The 19,936-nt window shown below is 40.3% G+C and overlaps 1 protein-coding gene across 1 annotated transcript in view; it reads left to right on the top strand.

The window, feature by feature from the left end:
• ANO6 (anoctamin 6) overlaps nucleotides 1-19,936 on the top strand; it is a gene marked incomplete at both ends in the record, with an annotated part of 210,594 nt that overhangs the window by 132,420 nt on the left and 58,238 nt on the right. The window contains 5 exons of the mRNA XM_079715964.1: nucleotides 5,445-5,510; nucleotides 6,313-6,600; nucleotides 6,819-6,932; nucleotides 9,871-9,986; nucleotides 16,046-16,180. Coding sequence (XP_079572090.1) covers nucleotides 5,445-5,510; nucleotides 6,313-6,600; nucleotides 6,819-6,932; nucleotides 9,871-9,986; nucleotides 16,046-16,180 — 719 coding nt within the window. The remainder of the gene's footprint in view (nucleotides 1-5,444; nucleotides 5,511-6,312; nucleotides 6,601-6,818; nucleotides 6,933-9,870; nucleotides 9,987-16,045; nucleotides 16,181-19,936) is intronic.

Below are 19,936 nucleotides of genomic sequence, written 5' to 3' on the forward strand. Positions count from 1 at the left end.
TTGTCTCATTGTTTGCAAATATTTCCTCCCATTCCATAGGTTGTCTTCTCCTTTCATTGATGTGTCCTTTGCTGTACAAAAGCTTTAAGTTTGATTAGGTCCCATTTGTTTATTTTTGCTTTCATTTCTTTTGCCTTGGGAGACTGATCTAAGAAGATATTGCTGTGATTTATGTCCAAGAATGTTTTGCCTATATTCACTTATAGGAGTGTTATGGTGTCATATCTTATATTTAGGTCTTTAAACCATTTTGAGTTTATTTTTGTATATGGTATGAGGGGATGTTATAATTTCATTGTTTTACATGTAGCTGTCCAGCTTTCCCAGCACCAGTTGTTGAAGACACTGTCTTCTCCATTGTATATTCTTGCCTTCTTTGTCATCGATTAATTGACCATAAGTGCATGGGTTTATTTCTGGGCTCTCTATTCTGTTCCCTTGATCTATGTGTCTGTTTCTGAGCAATACCTTGTTGTGTTGATTACTGTAGCTTTGTAGCATAGTGTGAAGTCTGGAAGGGTTATACCTCCAGCTTCATTCTTTTTTCTCAGGATTGCTTTGGCAATTCTGGGTCTTTTGTGGTTCCATATAAATTTCAGGATTATTTGTTCTAGTTCTGTGAAAAATGTCATGGGTATTTTGATAGGGATTGCCTTAAGTCCGTAGATTGCTTTGAGTAGTATGACCATTTTAACAATATTAATTCTTTCTTCAGAGAATGAAAATGATATACATCCATCAGATATCAAAGAAAGTAGTCTGAGAACCAGGACAATGTAGTGGTATAAAGAGTCAAGAAGAGGGAGGGCTAAACGACTCATATTTAAGATCCATTTCCTGGAGTTCTGGTAAAATGGTGTCATTGGTATCCCATTAGAGGGATTAAGATGTCACTAGGTGCACATTGTGGAAGCCAAGTGATTGGGGTTGCTTATTTTTGTTCTGATGTTTGATATTAAATAAAAGAGGTGAGCCTCTAAGGCTTACAAGGTAGAGAGGATTTTTTTTTTTTTTTAAGGAATAGAGGAGGTTGAGCATATTTGAAAGCAGAGAAAGAAGGTAATTTGGCTGACATGTCTACAGAGCTTGTGTGTCAAGCCTCATGCTGAGGACTTTATACCCATGATCACATTTAATCCTTAAAAAAAAAAAAACACCTCGAGATGAAGCTATTTTCTTTACCACCTTTGAGATGAAGCCACTGATACTTGGAGAGTTTATTTGCCCAACATCACAGAGCTAGCAAATGGCAGAACCAGGATTTGAATTTTCACTCGGAATCTTAACCATTATGCCCAGGAGTAAAAGGAAGACCAATACTACAAGAGCTAAGGGGCAATTGGTAGACTAAAATCGAGATGATAGACTCCTATGAAGGTGATAAGAAGTCATGACCTCAACTAGAAATCCCACAGAGGAGGAACTATGTCTAACTCGCACTATGTGGCTTGTCACGGTCATGGTTGATGCAGCTGATACAACCGAGACAGGAGTAGTTTGTGTTTGGTATGTGTGATGACAGAACTGACCTCTCATGGGGCCGCTTCCTTCCAGGTTCTCTGAACTGGCCCCCTTTTGTCATCTCATCATTCAGACTCCTAGGGGTCAGGAAGCCTCTTCCTGTTCTGGATGCCCCAGAGCTACCTGGTGCTAGCACATTCCAGAATTAAACTGTGTCTGTCCTTCTCTGCCATGTCCTGTAATGCCCGTAAGTAAAAGTTCATGGAGCACTTGGGGGTGGGGGGCCCCTCAGGGAAGAGGAGCCCAGTTGCTGCACTGCAGTGATTTGTATTCCTCGGTCAATCCCCACATAACAGGCAACCATCCACCCACCGTCCACTCAACTTATTCATTCTTTCAGCAGACATTTATTGCCTGTTTATTCTACGTTACGCCCGTTCTAAGTGCCAAGGATATCGAGATTAAAAGACAAGCATCTCTAGGGGCGGCAACAGTAACTGAAGAGCAGCCAGGACTGAGGCAGGATTTCATATTCTTAAAGATGGGAAACATTTTTAAGATGTTTGTTGGCTAAGAGCAATGAAGATAAAGGACTGAAGAGAAGAAAAGATATTGCCGAAGCAAGCTCAGGAAAGATAGGAAAAGGGAGTAATCTCCTGACACCGGAAGAGAGATGGTGTCTACCTATGAGAGGTAGAGAGAAAGGCATGTGCAGGACTTTGCGTGAGTGGCTGCATTTGTCTGAGGAAGGAGGCGACGGCACTTGCGGAGTCTGGGAGTGAGGTGTGGAATGCGATGAGCTCCTTCAAAGTTTGGAACCGCTCCCCAGTGGAGGAGGGGGGCAAGGAAGGAGACAGCTGTGCCTCATGGCGGCCTGTGATGGGAACCATGGAATTCCAGTAAAGCCAGTTAACACAGTTTTGTGGTTTCTCGCTACCAGCACTTCATTGTTCACACACCCATTAAACCACAGGAGAAGCCCCTCTTGAATGATTCTCCTAGTCTTCTAACTAGAAGGACATCTGTTCATAAGAGCTAAAATCCTTGGGTCTGAGCCTCCACGTCCTAACTGAAATTATTCCTGACTCCTAGAGGATACAGAAGACAGTTGGATTCTGCTTATGACTTGCTAGTGAGATGATCTGGGTTGCCCCTGTACAGCCTCAGGCTGAGTCATCTCCCTGGAAAGAGAGGAAGTCTGAGTGTCTGGTCTACACAGAACACCCCTCCCTCCACTGCACAGTGATTTCGGTTTTAGGCTAACAAGTTTTCCTTAGTTCGTGGTTACTCCTTTAGGATTCTTACTGGCAACAGAAATGAGCTCTAATTCAAGCGCACAAAGAGTTTATCAGAAGAATGTTAGGGGGCTCACAGGTTCATCGGAAGGCTTGGACAAACAAGCCTGGAGACGAGACTGCCAGAGGCAATGCCCCAAATCCCACTTACACAGCTGGTCTGGGAGGAAGCGTGGCTGCTCCCCGGGGCCCAGAGCTGCTTCTGGCGCCACTGACCAGCAGTGCTCCCCAAAAGCTCCTGCCAAAACCTCTGTCACTGCTGTCTCTGGAACAGATATCTGCTCTCCCAGCTACCCCAGAACGGGTTCTGCGTGGCCTCACTTCTTTGCATCTCTAGCTTCTGACTCAGAGTCTAGAGTGGGTGGTCTGATTACTAGCGCCTAGTTCATGTGCCAGTAGCTGAACTTCATGGGAGACAAAGGACGGGAGTGTTTCTGTTTTTATCTGCTGTAGGGGACGTGGGCTCTGGTGGGAGTTAAAATGTTGAGTGGCCAAAAAGAATGACAGATGTCCATTACAGTGCCGTAGACTCATGAATGAATGTTCCAGTCCTTCTGTATTGGGGAAAATTCTAGGTCACTGAACGCTGAGTTTCTCTGTAGTTCCTCTATAGCAGACTATTTCAAATTCTTCTTTGAATCTTCAGCACTTTGAAGGATACTCTCAGGAAATGTTTGTAGAACAAATTAATACGTGTTTGTTGAGTATATTCTTTCAACAAACACATATTGGGCATATACTCGTGCCAAGCACTTTGTCAAGTGTTGTTTGAAGGATCAGAAGAGCTTTTACACAGTAGTAAAGAAAGAAGCCATCAGGAACAAGGACTGGGCTGCCATGCAGGAATCACAATATAAGGATTCGGGTCTAAGGTGAAGAAATACTGCTTGGGTACAAAGCAGGGTGGGTCTGAACCAGCTTCCCAGTTGACGTTGGGGGTATGGTGGATGTGGGGTGGAGAGGGCTGAGAAACATAGCAGGGTGGATTGCAGAGATGGGGGATGGGAGACTGGCAGAGTGGACGGCCACCTGCTGGGAACAGAATGGGAAAGTGGCACCTCCAGGCCCCCTGGCTCTCATCTCACTGGGTTTTTCTAGGCAAGTTTGGCTTGTTCATTTATAGCACTTGCTGGTTTTTCTCTAAGTGACTATTCTATGCTCAAGTTGTAACAAATAATTAAGTGTGTTATATTTGTAAAGCTCTTAGAACAGTGTCTGGCACAGTAAGTACTATATAACTATTCATTAAATATATGAAAATAAAGCAATATTCTGTTTCTAATAGTTCCACAAAATATGTTAGGGATTCCACTGGGACTCACATTTAGTCAAATGCTAGGTGTATTTTTTCACCTTTGACCTTCTACATGCAGCACCTACTCTACATTTATTAGGTGCTTCTCATGGTCTAGGCACTGTCTGCAGCACAGCAGCTCAGCACCCCCTCTGCCCATCCACGCTTGGCAAATCTTGAGTGTTGCTCCCTGGGCAGAGTGCCCTGACTGTCTGACCCACTGGATTACCTAGACATTGACCCAGTAATTCCTCTCTATCTTGTTAAACGCTGAAGTTAAAAACTGAAATTAATGCAGCTTTTTCAGTTGTCGTCAGTGGGAGAATTGGCCCAGTTCACCTCTTGTGATTATTAAAGATGGAAATTCTAAGTTTATGTGGTTTAAGTCATATAATCCTCATGAGAACCTCAGAAGGAAGCCAGTGAAGTTTTCTCTATTCTACAGATGAGGAAAATGAGGCAAGGGAGTTTAGGTTTCCTGCCAAGGGTCAAAGAACTAATAGGTAATGGCATCAGATTTGAACCCAGGCAGGCTGGTTTCAGACCCTGTGTGGTTAACCTCTGTGTCCACTCATTTTCTTCTTTTCATAAAGCAGCATAACTCCTTCATCATCAAAAGCATTCTTTTCAAAGGTCAAATGAGTCTCTACCTTTACATGCTTCCCTTACAAGTTACGACACAGCTTAGCAAAAGCCTAGCCAGATAGAACTTAATATCAATAAATAAGGTGTATCCTGTATCTTTTTAAATGGTCATGCAATATGGACAGATATATTATCAATTAATTAGTTTTATAGATTTAGGTGTTTTTTATAGCTTCAGAAACATTTCATTCTTGCAGAGAGAAAAATTTATTTGCATTTTGCCAAAATTGTCTGTGTTTTTAAAATTGAATTTGGTCAAGGCATGCAAAGATGAAATATACACATCCAAAACTGAACTATTTGAATGTCTGGTATAGAAACAAAATTTTAATAATGTAGACTGTCAGATCTGGACTATAACTCTGGTAAATGACATCAGTGAATGGGACGCCAAAAGCTCTATTTGTGTGCAAAACCTCTCATTAGCCAAAAAAGGTCCTTGGAATTGTGCCAGAGCCAGAGACTTTTATGCACCTCAAATGGCCATAAACTCACAGGGACAACCAAGGGTCTTCCAGAGTGCCTAGAGAATCTAGTTATTCTCCACAGCATTCCATCTGAGGAATCCAAACCCCCAATCACCAATAGCCAGAACACCTTCATTGCTTCTGTGTTCTTTTGAGCAAATATGTCTCTTCATCGGGTTCAAATTGGTTTGTTGTTTATTTTTTATAAAAAAACAAGCAAACAACTTTTTGTTCCCTTGGTAAAACTGAAGGCCTAATGTATTTTCCAATTTCTTTTGACAGAGGAAAAGACGAGCATATGAATCTAACCTCATCTGTGACGGCCTGCAGCTAGAAGCAACCAGATCGGTAAGTGTCAGACCCTTCCCAGCCACTGGCTGCCCATTGCTGCTGGGAACCCCCATGGCACTCGGGATGCTGGGATGGCATTCGAAACATGTAACCCCAGCCATACCTTAGCTGTAAGCTGGGAACGGAGTCAATAAAAATCTGCATTATAGAATATACATTTGTTTCTCATAAAAGCCAGCAGATCTTTTTTAATAGCCAAAGAATGTAATAATAAATCCATATAAATGTATTTATTCAAGAACCTTTTTGAAGATTTTTTTCATTATACAAACAGTAGTTTACCAAAAAAAAAAAAAAAAAAAAGAAAATGTAGGAACAGTGGAATCTGTACCTTAATTATCCATAAATAATCTTACAGTTCTTCTAAACATTTTTTTGCTCAGATGTATTATACATTTTTTCCCTTCCAGAAAGGAAAATTATTATTTCACAATTTTTAAATTTGCTTTTTTCCCTTTATTATATAGTAAATGCATTTCTATATCAATAAATATAATTCTTTTAAATTCTTTTTAATGGCCATGTAACATGACATTGAACAGATATATAATAAATTAAACAATCTTCTTCTAGGTTTAAGAAATTTAAAAAAATTATTACAATAACACTGCAGTGACTAGTCTAGTGTTTTTATGTTTAGTTACTAATTTGGACTAAAAATTAACATGTTTGTTTTTTTTCATCTAAAATATTGGTAATTTTATGAAAGAACTATGCAACATAAAAATAATCTGTGTTTTAAAACTGTGAAAATAGTTGGTTTGGTTTTCTGGTTTGTGTTTTCATTCTTCCAATATAGCTTTTGGATGACAAGCTTGTATTTGTAAAAGTACATGCCCCATGGGAAGTGCTATGTACATATGCTGAGATAATGCACATCAAATTGCCTCTGAAACCCAATGATCTGAAAACCCGGTCCTCAGCCTTCGATAATTTCAATTGGTTTACCAAAGTCCTCCAAGTGGATGAAAGTATCATCAAGCCAGAGCAAGAGTTTTTCACTGCCCCATTTGAGAAGAACCGCATGAATGACTTTTACATTCAAGATAGAGATACATTCTTCAATCCAGCCACCAGAAGCCGCATTGTAAGTCTAAACCCAATTTAGCTGCTGTCGTTGGGTGATTTAGAACCTGCTGTTGGATGATTAGTGGTTTAGTTTGGCTGGTTTGGTTTGGTTTTTAAAAGCTGCCCAAAAAAATGGAAAGAAAAGAAAAGAAATACGCCTACAAATTCCTGTTAGGATAGTAAACAATGATTGGTTAGTTACACTAAAACACACACTCTATTTTTGAATCTTTTTAGGTTTACTTCATTCTTTCTCGGATCAAGTATCAAGTAAGGGACAACGTTAAAAAGTTTGGGATTAACAAACTCGTAAGCTCTGGGATCTACAAGGCAGCTTTCCCTCTCCATGATGTAAGTCAAACAGCAAAAATGAAATAAAATATCTAATGTGTACTCCAGTGTTAGTAGGGAAGGGCTAACTTCTTGACCTTGTTTCTTCCTTGATAAAATGAAGACAATGTATTGCGAGACTACAAGCTCATTTAGGGCAGGCACCATGTTGTATTGTTTAATGCTGAATCCCAGGCACAGGGAGGCCCCTCAGTTTAAATGAGTGAATGAATGAGTCAATGAATGAATGAATGAATGAACAAAGGAATGAACAGTAGCTTACCCATAGTTAATGTGTGGAGTGTGTAGATTAGTAGTTAAGAGCATACACTCAGGCTGAACTACCTGCTGTGCCACGTCCTAGCTGGATGATCTTGTGAAAGTCATTTAGCCTCTCTGTTCGTCAATTTCCTCAACAATAAAATGGGGGTAATAATGGTACCTACCTCATAGAGTTGTTATGAGTAGTGGTCCCCCACCTTTTTGGCACCAGGGACCGGTTTCATGGAAGACAATATTTACACGCATGGGGGGGCGGGGATGGTTTAGGGATGATTCAAGGGCATTACATTTATTGTGCACTTTATTTCTATTATTATTACATTGTAATACATAATAAAATAATTACACAAGTCACCATAATACAGAATCAGTGGGAACCCTGAGCTTGTTTTCACTTGCCACTCACTGATACAGTTTTGTGAGTCTGCAAGCAATTGATTTATTATGGTCTCTGTGCAGTCAAACCTCTCTGCTAATGACAATCTGTATTTGCAGCCGCTCCCCAGCGCTAGCATCACTGCCTCAGCTCCACCTCAGATCATCAGGCATTAGATTCTCATAAGGAGTGTGCAACCTAGATCCCTCGCATGTGCAGTTCACGGTAGGGTTTGCACTCCTATGAGAATCTAATGCCACTGCTGATCTGACAGGAGGCGGAGCTCAGGCGGTAATGTGAGCGATGGGGAGTGGCTGTAAATACAGATGAAGCTTGGCTCGCTCACCTGCCAGCCACTCACCTCCTGCTGTGCGGCCAGGTTCCTAACAGGCCATGGACTGATACCAGTCCGTGGCTCAGGGGTTGGATACCCCTGGTTATGAGGGTCAATTAACCCACGTCAATGTTAGAACAGTTCCTGGCATATAATAAGTACTATTTATCTGTCAGCTATTTTCATAATTACTGACAGATATTATTATCAACCAGAAAAGTATTGGTTCTTTGTAAGAAAAATACATGTTAGACCATTTCATTTATCATTTTCTGTAATACAGGCTTTTTCCCCTCTGAAATACCATTTTCAAACTGTGCCCTGGAATATCACAGGGCTTTTAAACAGGCGTCTTGTCAGGGTTCTTGTCATGATGGCGATACAGCAGAGTGTTGACATTTTTTAAGGACTATGTACTGAGATGACAGCAACTCCTCAAATTCAGGAGCACTTCTCTAGCTGGTAACATCACTCATGAAGTGAAATTTTTAAAATGTGACTGCTTTAGACCCTCAATGATTCCATAAATGCAAGGATATTATATCTAAGCTTTTAAAATAAATTCTGTCATTGAAATAAAATACTATATTATATTGCACTGTTACCCTGTTGTATTCGCTGTCAATGTATCTGAATCTCTAAGACCAAAGAAAGCAAAGACTGAGACTGATAATTGCTACTGTGTAATACATGTATTTGTAGATAAAGACAATATTGAAATGTACTGTATAAGATAATAAAACTAGGACAATAAATAGCTTCTTCATACACATGCATAAATAGAGAACAGGGAGCTGGGTGGAGAAGCAGAAGCTGAGCTTCCTGGCTAAGAGACCCAACACAGCAGTCCAGCCCTACAGTCCATGTGCTTTATATTTGTGCCAGAGCAAAATTAACAATGAGAGCATGACATGAACTTTGGGGACACTTGCAAATAGCCATCATGATTATTAATATGGGATGCCAAGTTTCTATAATATTCAGTTGACATCTACCCCAGTTCTTTTCCCCTAAAGCCTCTTGTAACTGCACTAGTCCCATGTCCAGGCTAAGGAATGATCTTGTGTGGTATTTGGAAAGGAAGTAAGAGGATGTCAGGACCCATGTTAAGGCTTTAATACTAATACTTTTCTGGTTGATAATAACATCTGTCAGTAATTATGAAAATAGCTGACAGATATATAGTACTTATTATATGCCAGGGAATATTTTAACATTGACATGGATTAATTGATCCTCTTAACAGCTCTATGAGGTAGCTGTTATTATGATCCCCATTTTATTGATGAGGAAATTGATAAACGGAGAGGCTAAATGACTCTCACGAGGTCATCCAACTAGAAAGTGGCGGAGCAGGTGTTTCTGGTTCTAGTACAGGTGGAAGGAACGTGAGTCAGGTTGAATTTAAGCAGAAGCAGGAAGTTTGGTTTCTTGAACAAGCTAAATGTATAACATCATGTCAGGCTCTTTTGTTGTTTATATTCTACATGTGGTCACAGAATAACTGCTGAATTGCGGGGCAAAAAGCCTGGGTTTTAGAATTGACGCTGCCACTAACCAGCCAAGGCCCTGGTTTCCCCGGGTGTCCAAGGAGGGGCTGGACTCTCAGGTGTTCCTCCAGTGTAGCAGTTTGGGCCCTTAAGCAGCCCAGTTTTTCATTGTTTAGGACTGGCCCATTTACAGAACATTAAGCATCTTCAGAGCTCTCACCAAGAGAGAGCCTGTGGTGGTCCCCAGGATTCTAACAACCAAGCATTCCTTTCCACCCACATTCGCAAATGGTCCTCCAGGGGCAAGTATCACCCCTGGTTGAGACTTACTAAAAATTACATGGTATTTTCATCCCTTCCAGCAAATAAGGACCCCTTATTTACAAATGACTGTGAAGTGTTAGTACCACATTGAATCAACAGAACACATGAACATGTGGTGATTGTGATGCTCATTTGTTTGCTTCTGCTTCCCAGTGCAACTTCAGCAGTCCGTCAGAGGACCTCAGTTGCCCCAACGAACGCTACCTTCTGTACAGAGAATGGGCTCATCCTCGGAGCATATACAAAAAGCAGCCCTTGGATCTTATCAGGTGAGTTGTAGCGCGCACTCCAGTGAGAAGGGCTCAGGGTTCCCCTCGTGGCTTCTAAATGTGACAGTCCTCCAAGGGTACTGCTAGCCAGTGGAATTCACCTGCAGCCCTGAGCTTCATTGCCCAGAGTTTCTATTGAGGCTTCATTACCTAGGCATGATTGATCGAGTCATTGCCCACATGGCTCAATCTCCAGCCCCTTCTTCTCCTGTTGGTCCTGCAATATCACATGGCTCCAATCACATGGTTGGTCTTTCTGGCATGGCCAGTCTCCATCCTGAGTCATCTCATTAGCACAAACCATCTAGGGTCCACCATGAATAACAAAGTCATTCCTGTCTTGGGAAATTCCAAGGCATTTGAGGTTACCTCCAAGGAACTGGGACCAAATACCCACCAAATTCTTCATTAAACAGGAGTAAATATTAGATTTAGCTTAAATTGTATGATAAGAGATACCAGTTTTCACTGCTTTCCTGTATCTGCTGTTAGGAACCATTTCCATCAGCATATGAATTTAATGTCTAGTTCAGTATTTGTGTTCTGAAAGCACTGATGTCAGCTACTTTCCAGAAGATTATGTTGTTTGGGCAAGGCTACTGGAGAGAGATAGATCAAGAACAACTAAACAAACAAAAATAAGCAAATAAGTGAACAAAATTTCTGATTGAAATGAAGAAAATAACACAGTGATAAGATGGGGAGGGGTGGAGTGAAGTGAGTCTAGAAAGTTATCTTTGAGTAGGTGGCATGCGAGCTGAGATTTGTCTAGTGAAAAGGAGCCAGTACTTTGAGGATCTGGAAAAAGTCATTCTAGGAAGAGAGGCAACTGGTACAGTGGTCCCGAGGCACAAAAACACTTGGCAAGTTTGAGGAAATTGTGAAAACCATTGCTAAGGAGAAAGAGAAAGATGAGACACAAGGTTAGAAGGGTATCAGGAACATGGAAAGGAGTGTAGACAAGTGCAGTGAGAAGCTGTTGTAATATTTTAAGCATTCGAGTAATTTTATCTCGCTTACATTTTGCAAAGATAGTGTAGAGAATGGGTTACAGGGGGCACAGGAAGCAGGGTGAGCCGGTAGGAGGCTAGTAGCATGAGCCAGATGAGAGATCGTGGGAGCAGATGTAGAAGCGTTTGGGGATTTGGGTTGACAGGACGTGGTTATGGGTTGGATGTGGAGGGTGAGGAGAAGAGGAGGGTCAAGGTGGCCCCCGGTGGCCCTGGAGCCAGGTGCCTGTTCTTTCTATGAAATCTCAGTGCCCGTCCACCTGAACTTGGGGAAAGCCTCTTAACCTTAAAGGTGAGAGTTTTAAAACACTGAAGAATTTTCGTTTTGTTTTACATTTTATTAAGGGAAATTTCAAACATATACAAAAGCAGAGAGAATAGTACAGCAAGTCTGCCTACTATGTCTGTCACCCAGCTCCAAACATTATGAACTCCTAGTCGCTGTTATTTCTTGTTTATCTCTACCTCCTACTGGGTCATTTTGAAGAAAATTCCAAATAGTGTAACATTTCATTAGTAAAATGACAAGGTCTCTTAAATACAACCAGAATACTCCTTTTGTTTAAAGTCATGAAATAATCAGTATTCACGTTTTCCTGATTATCACAAAAATATGTTTTTTTTAACAGTTTTTTAGTTGTAATCAGGATCCAAACAAGGTCCAGATGTTGCAACTAATATACCTCTCAAGTGGCTTCTAATCTATAATTTTCCTGTTTCCTTTTTGTTTTCCTTGCAGTTGTTGAGGGGCTTGTCTGTTCTCTATTTGGCTGATTTCATTCTCCCCTGTGGTGTTAGACTTGTTTCTCTGTCCTGTGTATTTGCTTTAGTTAAGTCATTTGATCCTCATCTAAAAGCTTGATCTGATTGAGGTTCGACTTTGTGCAAGAATACTTGCGTGAGTTTTGTACTTCTGTCAAAAGGTACATAGTGTCCAGTTGTCTGTCTCGTGACAATAGCAGCCATTAATGAATGTTGCGTGTTTCATTTGGTCATACCCTAATTTCTTCCTTCATTTATTAGCTGGATCAGAATTATGAAGAGGCACTTTCTCTCATTAACTCGAGTTATCCTGTAGAATAAAATTTTGAAAGAGGATGTTTGTACACATGTCAGTATTTGAAGTTGATATTTATATGAGGGTTCCCTTCCATTATTTTCGTTTTATGTTAAACCTATAGCCTGTGTGATGGCAGGGTGATAGGTTTGATGGCTTTTTAATCATTCTTTATGGGTTTTTGTTTGGGAGCAGGGATTCTGTAAAGAAAACAATTTCCCCATGATTTTAAGTATCTTTTGCTAAAATACATTTAACTATTCCCTGTCCCTGGTCCACATGTTCCCTTTGTTGCTTCCCATTAGTAACCCCTTGAGCGCTCAGGCTGTTAAACCTTCATCGCTGGTTCCCAGGGGTTAGCAGAGGGAAAATGAACTCTTTCCCAAACAGCAAACCAAACAAACCAGAAAGAACAACCTGGAGGAAACAGACTTTTCCCTGGAAAAAAAAAAGCAAAGTTTCCCTCAACACTCTCTCTGAGTGCTAAGATGTGGTATCCACAGTACAAGGACAGGATTCTATTTTTTAAAAAAGAAAGAAAGAAAGGATTATTCTGAGAATAAAATGCAGCTCTTAGGAATTAAAAATGAACAGAACAGAAAAAACCCCAACAGCAGTGTTAAAAAATGAAGTTGAAGTAATTGTGCAGAACATAGAGCAAAAATATAAAGGAATAGCAGCAGGAAAATGGGGGAAAAGATAAAAATTTAAAAATCAGTCCAGGATGTACAATGAACAAATAATAGGAATGCTAAAAATAAGGACAGAGGAAATGTGAGGAGGAAATCAGATAAATATTTCATGACAAGTACCTGTAGAACTGTATTGAAGAACTGAGCACCGAGTCTCTGGATGGTCAGAGAGTACTCAGAGCCCAGCCCGGAGGATGAACATGGAGCCATTAAGCCACTGCAACGTGACCTCTCAAATACCGCAGACAGACAGAAGATCCTACAAGCCTCCAGAAAGAAAAACAGGTTTCATATGAAGGAGCAAGACTCATAATAGCATTGAATTTCTCAACAACAACACTGCAACGTACAAGAAAAGAGAGCAATAATTTCATATTTCTGAGGAAGGTGCTTTTTTTTTTTTTTTTTTTTTCTCGGTACGCAGGCCTCTCACTGCTGTGGCCTTTCCCTTTGCGGAGCACAGGCTCCGGACGCACAGGCTCAGTGGCCATGGCTCACAGGCCTAGCTGCTCTGCGGCATGTGGGATCCTCCCGGACCGGGGCACGAACCCATGTCCCCTGCATCGGCAGGTGGACTCTCAACCACTGCGCCACCAGGGAAGCCCAGGAAGGTGCTTTTTTTAACTCACGGTCCAAATGCAGTATGGCCAAACTGTTCATTAGGTGTGAGGAATTTTCACAATTTAAATGTGCAAAGTAATGGAGGAGGTACTCCACCAAGAAAAAGATGTGGATTCAGTAAATGGGGATTCCCAACCTGAGAGAGGGACAGGGCGATCCTAGGTGACAGCTCTGTGGCAGGACTAGCAAGTCATTAATCCAGGTGGCAGGAGCTCTGAAGAGATTGAGTCAAGGACATGAAATTGATAGGCTACCTCATGTGTTAGAAAGTAGTGAGAAAGTTACACATTAAAGGAAAGTCTGGGGTTGAATCATTGATAAGTACACAGAAAACTAAGCAATGAACCACCAAGACAATTATTAATTCCAGAGAAAACAAAATATTGGGCAGGAGAGAAAAAGTAAGCATAGCAGATGACTTGAAGCAGCTGTGAGCAGTCTTCACGGAGTCTTACTATTTATAGAGCAAGGATATTGCTGTAATCAAAATTATATTGTAACTATGTCGACAAGATGGAAGAGTGGAGGTGTGGGTGTGTCGATGAGACGGGGATTGAAAGAGAGCTTGGGGCTTCCCTGGTGGCGCAGTGGTTGAGAGTCCGCCTGCTGATGCAGGGGACACGGGTTCGTGCCCCGGTCCGGGAAGATCCCACATGCCGCGGAGCGGCTGGGTCCGTGAGCCATGGCTGCTAAGCCTGCGCGTCCAGAGCCTGTGCTCCGCAATGGGAGAGGCCACAAGAGTGAGAGGCCCGCGTACTGCAAAAAAAAAAACGAAAAAAAAAAGAAAGAGAGCTTAAACCTCATCTTCCAAAGTAGAGTATCAGTAGGTGATACATAAAACTGAAAAGTAAATAAACTGCACTACATGTATATTATTTAGAGAGATGGAGGTAAATATTCCAGGAATCGGCTGTAAGAGTCAAAAGTGCTTGCTTTTGGCCAGGACATGGGAGAAGTTGTTGGAGACTGCTTCTTTTTATAATCAGTGTTCTATCAATAGAAGTGTTTGACTCTTTAATGAATGTATAGGTATAACTTTGATTAAAAAAATCAAAGCTGAAGTTTTAGAAATTGGTGTTAAGAATTGGGATGTTTGGGGCAGAGAGAGATAATAATCAGAGAATATCCCATTTGAAGGGCTCCTCATTTTCCCCAGCCTTTCAGCAAGAACCAGGAGGCAGGCTTTCTGTTTAAGATTTAAAAAATTCTTTCTGACCTTCTTGCCTGCAGTGTGACGGGGGTACCTTCGGAAGTAATGAGCCCCCGTCACTGTAAATATCCAAGCAAAGACTGCCTGACCAGCTCTCCAAATATAACAGGATATTTTTACTATTGGGCAGTTGGAACAGGCGACTTCTAACATTCTTTCCAGTTTTAAATGTGGTATCTCCAGGGCACATGATTGATAAGAACATATTCAGAAAGCCTAACAGCAAAGAGCCCAAGACGTCTCAAACCCACTGCCAGGGTTTTCTCTCCCAAACACCATCCTGAGCCTGCCATTTACCTGTCATCCATGAGCCGGACCACAAAGCCCCGGTCGCATGAGAACGGACACACTGTGTTCCCCCTGGTTCCTGATTCCACATCAGTCTCAGCGCTTCCTTTTCCCCATGGATGTGACCCACACCGAGGCCTATGACCAGGGAGCTCTCCTCTCAGCTGCCCTGTGAGTGCTGGTCCAGCCCAGGGATGTTCCTGTGTGAAGTCTTCTAGGACTCCAGGCTGTTTCTCAGGGCTGAGTCCCCGCTAGGCTAAGCCTACAGAGCTCAACCCAGCTCCAAACTGAGCCAGAAGCCTCATAGAGGCCTCAGAGCTAAGTAAACCTACAGGTTTTACCACCCACTACTGAGCCAGAAGTGAAAAGTGAGTTGAGGAAAAGTATCAGCAAGAGTCACCTAAACAAGTGTCTCATTGCTTTCTCCTCACCCCTAAACCCTTTGTCTCTGCCTGTGTGTATTTATCTCCCTTTCAGGAACAATCTGGCCCTGCTTCATGCTCTGCATCCTTTCTTATCTCGCCCACCTGGCCTCTTCCATTTACCCCAGATTAATTTAAAAACACTGAAGAGTTTTTAAAACTTAGGAAAAATAGAAGTGCTACATACAAAGAATACAGAGCGGTAGATTCCTCAGTTGTATCCATCCTGCCCTCTCCCATTCTCATGAGTTTTATAAGTATTTTGGTCAGAGAGCCATTCCACTCCTAGTTAATGGTTATCAGCATTTTCTTATTATTTGTGATTTACGGTACATTTGCTCCAAGGAAGTTCCCGAGATAAAGCAAAAACAGGTAACTGAGCAAATTGTTTGTGTCCATTTGTTTCATGCATGTTAAGAACAATCTGGGGGAATTTATCAAATCTGCCAGTCTTTACAAAGAGTGATGACAATATTCTCTATCTGCTCCATATTCAGCATTTCCCCCTCCTTTGCTGTATTCTAATTTACTTCTTTTCAGCAGGTTAATCCGTGATCAGTACTTCCATGATATGTAAAATACTTCTTGTTTCACAGTAGAATTTGGGGCCTGCTATGAAAATGGATATGTTTTTAAGCGTGAATTGAGTCAGAGGTTTAATTTTAAAGCCCCCTTTATTTAGAATCAGAAATTAATATTAGGATAAAGCTGCAGAGTGATCATATGTCTCTTCTGAAAATAACTTCTGTCTTTCTTCAGGAAATACTATGGAGAGAAGATTGGAATCTATTTTGCCTGGCTGGGCTATTACACTCAGATGCTTCTCCTGGCAGCAGTTGTGGGAGTGGCTTGCTTTCTCTACGGATATTTTAATCAGAATAACTGTACATGGAGGTAACCTCTCTCTATTCCTTGTTACCGTGCTGAAAAGTTGATTAAACATAAAATTATTTTCAGGAACTTAGACTGTTTTAGTAAAAGAAGACTCATCACAGAACACTTACTGCTTTAGATGATATATCCCTTTTGTCCTGAGCACAATAACTAAGTGAACTGGAAGAAAATTTTTCTTAGATAACGCAGCCCAGCCTCTGACAGGAATATTACCATTAGGAAACACGCCAGTATTTTAAGACAATACTTTGTTTGAAAAAGAAATGAGGTCTGGAGGGAGGATCAACTTTGAACTTCTGCCTCCCAGAGGAATGCTTCACTCAGCCCCACAGATGTGGGCCAGGAGCAGCTCTGATTGCTTCAGGGTTTCAATGGCAAAACTGGTAAAATTGGTGTTTTTATGTTTTTAGAAATGACTTCTTAACATATATTAAGGAATACATGTTTAAAAACTCAAGTAAATGATACTTTCTTTTGTTTGTTTTACTTAAAAAAAAAAAAAAAAAAGCCCTAACAGTGTTAGGGGGAAAAAAAAAGTAGTAAAGAATGAGTTTGTGCTTGATGTTGAAATTAAAATACCAGCTGCACTGTCTAGAGGGAAATACATGGGTGCCAGAACACTGAATTTCACCATCACTGTTCTGAAATGTATTATTAATCCTTTGCTTTTGGTGATCTCAACCTCCAGAAGGGGTGCAACACTGAACCAGGCATTTTCTCTTGTTCCTCTGGCCTCTATCCAGGTGTGACAGCCAGATCAAAATTTCTGGGCAACAGTGACAAACCAATGACTAAATTTTTCTAGCCCAGGGCATATGAGCCTGGCTCTGGAGGCAGGAAGCTTACATGGCAGCTCTGATGTATAGGCATAATTATCCATTCTGTTAACAGAGGATTCTGAGTGTTTGTGCCCGTTATGATTCTTAGCTAGAAAGCTGCAGATGGTCTTTGAAGTACTCTCCTCTCTTCACTGGAAAAGAGTTTAGGGCCAAAGGCTGAATGTTGATATCTTTTGCCTAAATTTGTCCTTGGCTTCTCCATTGTTTCGCATATTGTTCCAGCCAAAAAAAGGTATCTCAAAAATACACTTTCAAAGTGAAAAAGTAGCATATTTTTTCTTTTTTTTCCTTTTTTTTCCTCGGTACGCGGGCCTCTCACTGCTGTGACCTCTCCCGTTGCGGAGCACAGGCTCCGGACGCGCAGGCTCAGCAGCCATGGCTCATGGGCCCAGCCGCTCCGTGGCCCGTGGGATCTTCCCGGACCGGGGCATGAACCTGTGTCCCCTGCATCGGCAGGCGGACTCTCAACCACTGCGCCACCAGGGAAGCCCAAAAGTAGCATTTTTATACGGTTCTTGCATGGTGGTGGTTCTCATTATAATTTATTTTATAAAATCACCATAACAGGCACACCACATATTTCCTACTCTTTCACACAAATTAATTTACAGAGAAGGGTGTGGAGGGGGGGATAGAGTCTTGAGGATATATTCCCTGTGCTCAAAACTATTGCGACTTTATTTACTTAATTTTTAAATAGTTTTAAAATATTTAAAATATATGTATTTACAGTTAATTTCATTACATACTGAGTAGAGTCACAAGAATAGAAAATGTATTCAAGATGTAAGGAATAATGATTCATTACCCAGTTTAAGAAAAAGAACATAACTGTTACCCATGAAGTGCTTTGCTCAATTGCATCCCCTTACTTTGGAAATGACAACTATACTAAATTTTATTTTTATCATTCCTTAACATACACTGTATATTCTTTTTCACATGTACTTGTACCCCTACAAAATATAATTTATTTTGTGTGCTTTTGAAAATATCTATGGATAGGCAGAGGATACTGTAGGTATTTCCTCTTCTATAAAAGGCCTGTTTAAAGCTTATGCACACTTTAAAGTAACAGCTTTATTGAGATATAATTCATATACCATAAAATGCTCCTTTTGAAAGAGTACAATTAGTGGTTTTAAGTACATTCACAGAGTTTTACAACCCTCACCACGATCTAATTTTAGAACATTTTCATCACCCTACAAGGAACGTTTAGTACCTTTAGTAGTCACTCCCTAACCTCCCTTTCCCTTAGCCCCTGGCAACTACTAATCTACTTTCTGTCTCTACGTATTTGCCTATTCTGGACATTTCCTAAAGGGAACCATATAGTATGTGCAGCATGTGGTGTTTTGTGATTGTCATCTTTCACTTAGCATAATGTTTTCATGGTGCGTCCATGGTATAGCATGGACCAGTACTCCATTCCGTTTTGTGGTTAAATAATATGCCATTATATGGATCCACAACATTGTTTATCCATCCATCAGTCGACATTTGGGTTGTTTCCACTTTTTAGCTATGGTGAATAATTCTGCTGTGATCATTCATGTACAGGTTTTTGTGTGGACATATGTTTTCAATTCTCTTGAGAATATATCAAAAAATGGAATTGCTGGGATGTATGGTAACTGTAGATTTAACATTTTGAGGAACTGCCAAGTATTTTTTTAAAAGTGACGGTACCATTTTACATTCCCAGTAGCTATGTATGAGGATTCCAGTTTCTCCACATCCTCATCAACACTTGTTATTACTGGGTTATAAACAAACAAACAAACAAACAAATAAACAAATAAATATTAGCCATCCTAGTTGGTATGAAGTGGTATGTCATTATGGCTTTGATTTGTATTTCCCTAATGCCCACTGATGTTGAGTGTCTTTTCATGTGCTTATTTTTTCATTTGTATATCTTCTTTAGAGAAACAACTGTTCAAATTCTTTGCCCATTTTAATTGTGTCATTTGTATTGTCTAGTTTTAAGTGTTCTTCATATATTTTGGATAAAAGCCCCTTATCAAATATTTATATTGCAAATATTTTCTCCCCTTCTGTGAATTGTCTTTTCACTTTCTTGATGGTGTCCTTTGAAACACAAAGGTTTTTAATTTTAATGAAGTGCAGTTTACCTGATTTTTTACTTTTGTTGTTTGTGCTTTTGGTGTCATGTCTTAGAAAGCATTTGTAATCCAAAGTCATGAAGACTTTCTCAATGTTTATCTTCTAAAAGTCTTATAGTCTTAAGTCTATGAGTTCATTTTTGTAAATGGTATAAGGTAAAGGTTCAACTTTCTTTCTTGCCAGGTATATATTCAGGTGTCCCAGCACCATTTTGTAAAGATTATTTTCTCCCCATTGGATTATCTTGGCACCCTTGTCAAAAAATATTTGGCCATAAATATAAGAGTTTGTTATGGACTGTCAATTCGTTTCTATCAATCTATATGTCTGTCCTTTATGCAAGTACCACACTATATTGATTGCTATAGTTTTTTAGTAAGTTTTGAAATTGGAAACTTTGTTTTTCAGGATTGTTTTGATTATTCTGGGTACCTTGCATTTCCATATTAATTTTAGTATCAGCTTGTTTATTTCTACCAAAAAGCCAGAATTGCATTGAATCTGTAGGTCTCTTTAAGGACTACTGCCATCTTAACAATATTAAGGCTTCTTTTCCATAAACACAGAATAGCTTTCCATTTATTTAGGTCATCTTTAATTTCTATCAATATTTTGTAGTTTTCAGTATACACGTTTCACACTTCTTTTCTCAGATTTATTCTAAGTATTTTATTATTTTTGATGCTATTGTAAATGAAATTGTTTCCTTCATTTTATTTTTAGATTATTCATTCATGTTGTATAGAAATATAATTACTTTTTATATACTGATTTGTGTATTATAACC

Source organism: Hyperoodon ampullatus, assembly GCF_949752795.1.
Source record: "Hyperoodon ampullatus genome assembly, chromosome: 11".
NCBI lineage: Eukaryota > Metazoa > Chordata > Mammalia > Artiodactyla > Ziphiidae > Hyperoodon > Hyperoodon ampullatus.